The sequence below is a fragment of the Acyrthosiphon pisum genome, chromosome X (assembly GCF_005508785.2).
Source record: "Acyrthosiphon pisum isolate AL4f chromosome X, pea_aphid_22Mar2018_4r6ur, whole genome shotgun sequence".
Taxonomy (NCBI): domain Eukaryota; kingdom Metazoa; phylum Arthropoda; class Insecta; order Hemiptera; family Aphididae; genus Acyrthosiphon; species Acyrthosiphon pisum.
Genome location: NC_042493.1, coordinates 85,108,970 through 85,120,713, shown reverse-complemented (window position 1 = coordinate 85,120,713; position 11,744 = coordinate 85,108,970). Strand labels below are relative to the sequence as shown.

At 25.1% G+C, this 11,744-nt stretch overlaps 1 protein-coding gene across 2 annotated transcripts in view; it reads right to left on the bottom strand.

The window, feature by feature from the left end:
* LOC100161820 (zinc finger and BTB domain-containing protein 14) overlaps positions 1 to 10,641 on the bottom strand; it is a 16,022-nt gene extending 5,381 nt beyond the window's left edge. Inside the window, exons 1-8 of one of the 2 annotated variants that reach the window (XM_029490502.1) lie at positions 10,386 to 10,641; positions 2,673 to 2,929; positions 2,441 to 2,590; positions 2,170 to 2,373; positions 1,982 to 2,101; positions 1,707 to 1,809; positions 1,419 to 1,638; positions 984 to 1,360 (exon numbers count right to left, since the gene is read on the bottom strand). In XM_029490502.1, the coding sequence (XP_029346362.1) occupies positions 984 to 1,360; positions 1,419 to 1,638; positions 1,707 to 1,809; positions 1,982 to 2,101; positions 2,170 to 2,373; positions 2,441 to 2,590; positions 2,673 to 2,843 (1,345 nt within the window). In that variant the 5' untranslated portion in view covers positions 2,844 to 2,929; positions 10,386 to 10,641. The other variant, XM_001952355.5, reaches the window with a different exon arrangement.
* Between the last annotated feature and the right edge of the window lie 1,103 nt (positions 10,642 to 11,744).

Here is an 11,744-nt window from a genome sequence, read left to right as displayed (position 1 = left end):
ATATAGTTAGAAAATATTTTATCTAGGATGTATCTATGTATATTGTAATTTCTTATTGAATACTTGAATTATATCAGAACAAAAATGATACAAATACATTAAAAAACTAACACATTTAATTTAGTTCTATAATAAACACCCAATAAAATCACAATATGTTGTATATATATATATATATATATATATATATAATAATAATAATAATAATAATAATAATAATAATAATATTAATATCAATAATATCAAATTTATAATTGCATATTCATAAAGATTTTAGTTATTAGAATAACTACTATCTAAATAGCTATTTGTTCAAACTTAAAATATTACTCTTAAATTTCAATTTTTTATTTAATTACACAAACGATAATATGTTATGAATTTACTATAATATCTTTCATGATTATGTCCAAATATTGTAAGGGTCCAATTTAAAGTGCTTTTCAGCAATCGTAATTGTCAAATCACCCACCAGAAAATAATTGATTACTTTTGAAATTTAAGAAAATAAGAAATATTATAAATTTATGAACCCATAAACTTAACATCTTTAGAGGTAATTAACATAAAAAAAATAAAATAATAAAAAAAAAAAAAAAAATAATTTGAATAGAAAAGTTTGACACTAGAGAGCTAAATGGAAGAATGCATTATAGATTAGCACCAATTTGAGTAATATTGTAACTTATTTTCAGTAACAACACTACTATTATCAGTTAATTTAGAGTAAATATTTTCTAACAGCGGTCCAAATGTTAAGAAAATAAATATACTAATAATGTGTATGTAAGTATTTATAAATAAAAACAATAGGTAAATAATAAAATTAAAATTAAAAAAATAAAACAAACAAAACAAAACAAAAACAAAAATAGAGAAAAATAATTGTTGTCAATAGAACCGCCGTTATAATTATAATTTAGAACAAGTTTAAGGATTTCTACTTCCTAACCAATAATTTATTTAGGTATAGTGCTAGTTACCGTTTAGATTGTTCACTTTAGATATTGAACCTGGTGCTGTGACAAAAGTGATGTCTGGTTTATTTTGTTGAGATTGAGTGGTACTACTTGTTATAATATTTTCAATTTCATCATTGTCCTCATCATCTTCATCAGAACCTTCTTCTCTATCACTTTCAGACATAACTTCTACTCTAAATGTTGATTTGTCAGTAGCACTTACAGTAGCAGTAGATACAGTAAGTGAATTATCTCCTTGTCTCATTGTTGACAAGTAGTTAGCCAATGTGGTTACAGTGACATTTAGTATTTCTGCTGCTCGGAATAGAGTTAATTCTTTTCTTTGCAATTTAGCCAATACATCGGCTGGACCTTGTTCCAACCAAAAATCTCGAACTCTGTAGAATATAATTTCATTTAATGACTTTAAATAAATGAAAAATGTAATTACTTTACCTGTAGGGATGTTTTAAGCAACCATAAGCATCTCGATATCTACCGTAAAGGGTTCCATAAGATACTCCCATTAACTCTGCGGCAACTTTCATTTCTAGTTCTTTATTTTTTATTGCTTCCATAAGTCTTTTAGTAAAAGGTTCTTCCCAAAATTGTGGACGGCGTCCACCTGATTCTAGATAGTCATTCATTTTCATTACATCAGAAAATTGGCTTAAATCTATTAACACAGAAATAATTAAGTATAAATATAAATATTGTAATAAAACTTGTAATTATGAATTATACCTGGAACATGTGCTGGTTGTTCACTGAATCCTTGGCTAGCATTGGTGACACTACTTGCTCTTTCTTCTTCAGATGAAAAAGTTGTTACATTTACTGTACCAGTCTTAAAAAAAGTCATATAATTTATAGTCGCTATTATACATTTTTTTATACAGTATCAAGTTTTATAAACTTATAAACATTTTTATAGAAAACATCTATTATATCCATATTCACATAAAAGACAACTTTGTATTTTTTTTATTTAAAAATTGTTTAAATAGGCATTTGCTTACTGTTGGTTTAGGAAGCTCTACGTTGTCAGTATCAACAACATGTTGCATTTCTGGTTCCCAAATGGACTGGTCAGGTTCAGACTCGTCTTCAACATCTGCTCCATCCATATCATCATTTTCCTAAAAATGATAATTATAATTAGATAACAATATTAAATAATCATATCCTAATAAGTAATAACATTTACTTGTGGTTTATCTGTAAATTCTTTTTTTATATTAGCAGTAGTAGCAAGCGTTGAATCTAATTTTCTCTTCTTGCTATTATTTGACTCATCAGGAGTTACATTAAAACTTTGATTTTGCTGTTCTTGATCTGATCTCCACGATACTTCAGCCAAGCCTTTTATCTTAAGTTCTTCTGCAGTTTTTAACAAAGAAGAAAGCTCGGTCTAAAAACAAATAAATAATATAATGAAATACTAATATTTATAATAAAATGTAAGCTTTAATACTTACATTTTCAACATTAATTTCTCCTTTGTACATAAAACTGACTAGGGCTTGAATATCAGAGAACTTAACATCTTTGAGAATAACTATTGCTTTATTCTCATCATGCTGTGACAATATAGTATCAAAGTAAGTACTACAAGCAGAAAGCATAACCTGAAAATATAAATAAATACAAGATTTTTGTATATTAGATAATTTATGTAGAAATATTAACTAAACTGTATGAAGAATATACCTTATGGGCTCTAAGGGTTTTCCCCTCACAAGCCAATGTAACGTCACAATAACTCTCCCGTTCTAAAAGTTGAGAAAACATTGCTTGTAAATTTGAGTGATGATACTTCCACCGTAAACAATATTGCTGTGGTGCTAACGAGTTCATATTGTCCTCAGTTATGGGCCGCATTGATATTTTCAAAAATGTCTGGTTTGAAAACAACCTGACAAAATTGTTTAATCTACCATAACCCCAGGAATACAAATGATAGAAACCTGAAAAATAAATTTATATTTGCTTAAATATTTTCATTAAAATAAATCACTTAAAAATTAAATTTTTTCCTTTACAGTACGAGTGTCGAGTGTGTACCTGTTTTAAATATTAAGAGAATATATAAGTGCATTGATTGTTTTTCTCTGACCCACATGTAACTAGCCAAATTTTCTTTTTAGCAGAATCAATATTTGGTTAAAAAATTAAGTATATGAATAAATAATCTATTATCAAACTTGAGGTTTAGTCAATAAAAGCATTATTTGTGTTTGTACGTTGGTGTTTTTTTGTTTTATAATTTTTCAGTTTTATTATTTTTCAAATATCACAATTTAAAAATGCTCAAATATTGTATACATATTTAATATCATAAAATGCAATCAATCAAACATATATAGTTAACGTGCAATTACCTTAAGCAAATATAATAATAATAAATAATAATATTAGCATATCGTATAATAACAAAGTTATAAAAATACATTATACAGCTAATGCCATATTTATAGGAAGCAATTAAATGGATTAATCCAGAGGTTCTCAACCAGGATACATTGAAATTGAATTGAAGATTCCGTGAAATTATTTCAAATATTAAGTAACCAACAAAATTTTCACAATTTAAAAAAAATGATTTTATGAAAGATATACATAGGGTGTGTGTATACTGTATAGTATGTTTAGTTATACCATTGAGTATATAATATAATACATTGTACTATATATTATACTCAATGGTTATGCCTAGCTAGATAAAACCTTAGTTATAGAACACAAGCAAGATGTACTATAAGTGTTTCCAAATTTTCAGAAAATACTTCAAAGGTCATCTTGAGTCAAAACATTTGGGAACTTCTAAATTAATCTCTTTTCCTTGATATAAGGTAATACTTAATTTATATATTTTGACATTTTAATAATCCTAGCTTTAGTCCTTAGTTTAATCCTAAAATTCTGTATTTTTAGTATTATTAAATTTATCAATTTATTCCATCCCGAATTGATAAAACCCCATTGATTGCAGATTTATTTTTATAGAAAAATAATGTGATGGTCCCTACATTAATAGTGACCACAAGTATACCTAAGCATTCTTTAGAATAAATTAATTCATAATAAGTTATTGTTAAGTAAAAAATACAACATAATAATAGATTTCAACTTAGAAGGAATTATAAATCAATACCTCAATAAAAATGCACATAGGATCAAAATTTGCCATATATAGAGTATCTTATATACTTATATTTTAATGTGAAATTTTGATCAACAATATATTAGGTTCCTGATAATATTTCCAAAAACCTAATCTTAAGAATCAATATGTTATATTATATAAAGACAGGATTTGTGTGATTAAAATAAATAAATAATAATTATAATGAAGAGATAAGGGTGCTAAAGGTTAAATTCTTCACTAAAACAAATAATGAATACTGCTAGATTTCTGATTCCCCAGACAACTTATTACGGATTTATAAAATTTTTATTACAATTGCAACTTTTCAAGTTAATACAAAGTATGTAGATAACTAAAAGTAATTCAAGAATAAACAAGGGTTTATTATATCGTTATTATATATTAAATATATAGTATATATTTAAATAATTGAGTTTAGCAATAAAGTTTTTTATTGTATTACAGTTGAAATCATATATTTAAAGTGAATTATCTTGTCAGTTAAACTTTAATGGTTTACAATATTCAAATAACATGATTTGAAATAAATAAATATACGATTAACATTACAATTTTATAAAAAAAAAAAACCACATAACATAAAAGAAGAAGATTAGAAGATGAAACATTTTAGAATTTTAATGGATTTTATGGTGTATCTAAAACATAAATGAGTAATGTCACTATTTAGATGTCTTTAATAATTTAATGTCTAGTGTCTGTATCAGTCTATATTTATTTAATTTAATACATTTATAGGTTATTCTTAGTCAGCGTTAAACCATTCATTTAAATGTATTGAACTTATATTTATTAGTCTTAACTCATGTTTTATATATTATATTATATTATATTGTATTATATTTATTTATTTCTGTGATTGTTATTATTTAATATTATACTTTTTTTATATTTATAAATTATTTAAAATATCTATGTTATCATAAAATGCATATAAATAAATTGTTAATCAACTTATAAGACATATAATAATATATAAGTTTTTATAATTCTTAATTATTGACAAATGTATATTTTTACTTCTTTTGCTATTTATTTGGGTACACATTATTTTGAAAATGTAATTAATTATTCAACAGTTATCATCACTAAATCTTATTCTATTAGTACACAATGTGACATTAAATGCAGGTTTGAAAAAAAATAGGTTATTGGAGCAGATATTATTTAGAAAGGATATATACATATATACAACAATAATGCATCAAACAACGAGTATGAGAAAATATGCTGTTAACAAAAAAAAAGAAGATTAAGTGTTTCTATAATACAACAGAGAAATAAAAAATTATTTTAAAAATCTTTAAAACCCTAATTGTGTTCTATTTCAAATTTATAGAGTTACTTCATTATTTTAAATACAATATCTCTCTCATATTGATCAGCAACTAAAAAAATATTATTAAAAACATAATATTATGACCATACAGTGAAGTACAAATAGGTACTTTTAAAAAGTATTTAAATTACAACTGTTGTTATACCTCATTATTTATATTTATTTATTAACTAACAAAATAATAATATAATAACTTTTGTCAAATAGTTAAATAACAGTAAGTTCATTAATATTAAATTATATTTGTTATTTCTTTATTTGGAAACACTTTAAGCAAAATATTTAATATGACATGAAATATCATATAGCCATAATAATTTTATACTTAAGTGAAATAAACTGGAACAAATAGGATATGTAAGAAAAATAACTTGATATATGTATTCAGTATTCGTGATATTAGATAGGTACACAAAAATAACTAATTTCAGTTAAAATGATTATTACAAAAAATAAATACTAAAAACTATCATTCATATTTTCCTTATATTCCTATAAAGCCTATACAGAAAACAGGAGTGGCACACCATGTGTACTAAAAATTATTATAAAGATAATTTAATTTTCAAATATATTGTTGAGTTGTTTCAATATTGTTTTATAAATACTAATGTACCAACCTATTATTGTCCATATATAAAATATTAACTAAAGAAATTATATCACAGCTTAAAAAGTGTAGTAGGTACCCGTGGTGGGCTGAAGAACTCAATTTGGACGCAGCTGCGTCAACTATTCAAGGGGGGTGGTGCCACCCTATGGATGTGGAGTAAAATTACATGCTAAGGCCCGACCTCTTGGCTCTTTTGTTCATATTTTATTTACATCATAACTTTGTTCTAAGTAAAAATGGGGGAGTGGTGGTGGTAGTAAGTACTTAATAATGAAAATGCGTCATTTAAAATTTAAGTTTAGTCCGCTACTTCTGGATACTAAAAATAGAATAGGTACCTACAAGATGTGTGCAATGTATACCTACTGGCTGTGTGGTGTAAGATATAAAGTAATAACACAGTTTCCAACGTCGAAATTCAATTCAGTTACAAATAATTCATGGTTAAATTAACTATAATACAATTATTTATTTAAATATTTAGGTATGTCACAAAATATTATTTAAACATTTTTTAACTAGCAAATTTAATAATCCTTGATATAATAATTTACCAGTTACAGGTTAATAATAAAATATTTAATGGTTTTAACAAAAAATAAAAATGTAAGAATAACTTCATAAAAAAATAAATGTTAGCATTAACACTTCTTCTCACTTTACAACAAGCTTTTAAATCTGTTATCTTATTTATAGAAGTTATATTTACCATACAAATAATGTGTTTTACTAATCAAATTATTATAATGACTATAATTTATCGGCTATGTCAACATTATACATTGGTTAAATATACACTATATAGTTGATCAATGGTAGATAACTATTTTTACATTGATGCATCTAAAATTTCAATTTTGTCTATCAGCATCATGAATAGCTAAAATATTAGCTAATCTATGTTGTAAAAATATTATTCATTTAACAGAGGTAAAATATTACAGAACAGAGATTAAATTAATATTATTGAAATCTGAAAATGAAAATGGTAGTTTTCCACATAATAATTGGTCCATTTATATTAATTACACATATATTAGACAATGTGTAAAGTAATAAGCTATTAGTTATGCCTGTAACACCTCTTGGAAAACAACTTGTATAATGAATAAAAATATTTTTAATTTCTTTAGCATCCCTAAATCTGTTGTTATAGAAACATATTATGATAAATACCTGCAAACTTAACCAGATTTCTCCAAATAATTAACTAAATTGTATTTGTGAATTTATATTTTATTTATTAAACTTTTGTTTCCTACAATCATAGTTATAATATTATTCCTACAAAACTTATTGCCAGGTTCAAATGAATTTATTTTAACAATATTCAGCCACTCAGATTTGTTTTATTTCAAAATTATATAAGTACTTAAGCTGTTAAATTAATACCTAATTGCATTCATATGCAGTGCCATTTTAAATTTGTATAGTAAGATAAAAATAGTATATGTGCATTTATTAGTTATTTTATTATAATTAAAATTGTGTGTATATGGAAAAATAATTTTATTTACACACGTAATATTATAAAAATACATTTTTATAATTAAATCTAAATCATAGATCAATGTATTCAATATTTAATATTTTTAGGTTAATATAGTTACTTTTTATATTATATAAATTCGAGTATAAATTAATGGGTTTATGTTTTGATTATAACAACATAAAATAAAATTAATGGCTTTATTAACTGTACAAACTAGGTTTTAATAAAAAAAATAATGATTACATTTTAAGAATAATATAATTTAATCATAAACACACCATTTATAATTTTTTAAGGTGTTTTTATTTTTAAGTTCTTTGTTTTATAGTTTAAAGCCTAACTAACGCTACTTATTCAATAATTTTTTTATTTTTTAAGCCTCAGCCATATATTTTTATCCATTAATTTAGTCTTATATATTCTGGTATCCATATTTATTAATAAAATAAATTTAATTGCAGAGTTTTAAAATATTTCCACCATATTCGGTAATGGAAATAACTTAATATTGTATAGAATAATTTATTTTAAACTAAAAATGTATTGTTTTTGAAATATTTTTAACAAAAACAAATACATTATTGAATGTATACAATTATATTATAAAATCAACTCGACAGTTTTCCTAAATATAGTTGAGTTAACATAAGTTAGATACAAAATATTATATTAAATTATTATACCTACATATAGGTATTCTGAAATAATTTTCTAAGATATACATTTTTCTTAAATATATTAAGAGGACGGCACCCAAGCATTGTGTCCATTTGGCATCTACACACATACCAAATGTTCATTCACTAGTTTCAATTGTCCGTTTTAAATTTTGATATAGAGTGAATTGACCTATCATCAAACATTTATGTAAGAACATTATCTGTGCTAAGTGTCTACAATTTTTTTATATTTTCATTTTCAACAAGATATGGGTATGTAAAATATTTAAAATTAAAAACTCCCATATCTCACTTGAAATTGAAAATATTGAATAAAACTCGATGCTTCAGTACAGATAATGTTCTTATCTAAAAGTTTGATAATAGGTCAATTCACACTAATATCAAAACCAACAGCACACTATTGAAACGAGTGAACAAAAATTGCTATGTCGTACGTGTGTAAGGAGACATCAAATAAATGGGTAGCATCCTCTTTATGTTAATACTTTTAGAAGTTGGGAAACTTATAACATGTTTCAAATATTCGGATGTTCTATTAAGGTGTTGAAGTATAATTTAAATAATTTAGTTATACCAAATATATTTAAGATTCAAGTCCCTAATAAACTTATCATTTCTAAAGAGTTATCCCAAAATGGAGATTTAAAAATAAAGATACCTATTCCGTTATTTCTATATTTTACGATTTTATTTTATTGAAAATATATTTCTTTAATTAATTAATTGTTCAGATTGAATAGGCTTAATACCTACCTATAGATAACCTAGTACAATAAAACTCGACCTACAGTTCACTTTAAAATTATCATCATAAGAATATTCAATTTAACATTAAAAATTAAGTCAACAAAATCGTATTCATTGTAAATATTTTATTATGCAATAACATACTTACAATTTAAAAATAAGAAATAGAATGCTAGGTTATTAAAACCAAAGTGGTTAAATGGTTATTATAATACAGAACACACAATAGTAAAAAAAAAAATTTCTATAAAATATGTGTGGAATTTGAATTGAACTATATTTCAAAAACATGAGTTAATAAATAGTTTTTTAAATGTTTGATTGAATAATAAAATTATAATTTACTACCAATTATATCATTTAAGAAACAACTGTATTTATTATAATAAGTACAGCTATTAATATTAATGATATGATGTAATAGTTCTAAGATTCAATTTTTTAAATTTAGTGTATTATACAATAATTATAGGTTAAATTAATTAAATGAATACATATAAATTACAAATATAATTAATTCAACAATTAAAACTTCCTAAGGTTTTTAAGTAAACCAAATATATTTCAATAAAAACTTATATGAATTGCTTGTAAATGTTTATGCGTATTAAGAAAAAAACGCATTTTAATTGTGGTTACTGATTATGTAATATATAAAAAAACTAATGAAAAATAAGTACTTAATATATTTAGTTCCAACAGTTAACTAGGTATTATAAAATTGTAGTTATAGAAATTTTTAGAATGTAATTCAATTACATTTAAAAATAAAAATAAAAGTGAATAATAAAAAAAATATTTATCTTATGTATTTCTACACCTAATTTACACACAATTTATTATTGCCTATTAATTTAAAAACTTTTGTAATGGAAGTATGTCAAATTATATGAACATATAAGATAAATTGTAATTTCAATTTCATCAAATTGCATGATTTACTAGTGAAAAATAATACGACTGAATATTATAATTTATATAATATAGTAATTTTCAAAGAATAATCTTGTTAAAATTTACAAATACAGTCAATAAAAATGTCCATTTTGACAACAGATATGGGTAGCTTACCAGCTTTTTTCGGTTTTTAGTGGTTTGATGCTTCTTCGATGTCACGCCAATCACCAAATAACAATTAATTGTGAGTGTAACAAACACAAAATTAAGAAAAACCCTCTATTAAAATGATAAATTGAGCGATAAGAATAATGCGGGGATAAGTAATTAATGACTACTCTGTACTCAAAACTCGATTCACACCACAGTAAATATTAGAAAAACAAAAAAAAATAATAGTACATAGTTATCATAAAAAAAAAACAAATTGAAAATAGATATCAATAAGGTCATTAAACTGTAAAACGCAAAACTCTAGTGTACCGTGTTAATAACATTTATTCGGTATAATAACTTCTCCGCAATTTTCATACTATCATATTTGCAATTGCAATTTGATTCTGATAACTGCAGACTGATTCATACGTCAACTACTGGATTAAGTGATTTTTTTTTCAAAATTTTTCCATTCAGAAATCAAAAAAAAAATGAAGAATTACCAGAATTTGTAATAAAATAATTAATATTAATTATCAAGACGAATGGTAATGTTGTTGAGCGCCGTCCGAAAGAAAAACGTTTTGTATCCCCAATCACCGTTCCCCGGAACATCGACTTGCGCACCACCCAGTCCAAAGAACCAACGGTGGCAATACGAGTAGTGGAAAAACTTCGACGTGCGGCAACCTGTTCCGATGTCAACTGCGTCCGCCGTCCGTTTCATACACTGAGTGTACTATTGATAATGTCTATTCGTACATAATTGATAATATTATATAATATATCACGGACTAAAATCTTGGCACAGTCCGCGATTCTCGAGTTCTTAACATTTTTCGGGCAACTGCCAGCCATCGTTGGGAATTGGGATACAAATTATCGTTTATTCTGAGTCTGGGGCACACGTAGATAACTTTACAACTATAGTAGTCTATAGTATATTAGTTTTATTGTAGTTTTGTACAATTTTAATCGTGGTTTTGAATATCTAAACACATGTGCAGTAATAGGAAAAATACGCGAGTTTTCTGTCAGCGCATTTCCAGACGTACGAACATGTTCAAATTTGTAGAAACCTTGAGATCAGTGTACGAACATAAAATAAACAAAATGTTCGTACAAAAATTTAGAAGTTTTTAAAAATTAAAAATTAAAGGCGGGTTTCCACTACACTACGTACATGCGTACGTGCATAAAAATTCTTTGCTGTGATTGGTCGTGCTTTTGGTGAATCGCGGAAAAAAAGCCCACGGAAAAAAAGCCCAGGGAAAAAAAGCCCAGAAAAAAAAGCCCACGGAAAAAAAGCCCAAAAAAAAAAATACACTGAGGAAAAAAAGCCCACGGAAAAAAAGCCCAGAAATACAAATATAAATGTTGATTTCTTAATGTTCTTTTAACATGGTCTTCCACTGGCATCTTCGCTCTAGTGTTACCATCCAACTTAGAAATTTCTGCCGCATAAACTTCAAGTGGTTTAGATAAACCAGCTTTCGATCATTCCTTCATCGCACACAAAGCTTTTTCTATCTTAACACTGTCATCATCTTTCAAATGACTATGTCGTGTTTTTAATTCTGGGTTCTCCATTTTGAGATCGGTGTATAATTCTCCAGTACATTTCATTGAACACCTCTGAGAACACCTCCAGGTTATTTTTGATACGCCATATACTTTACAACATAT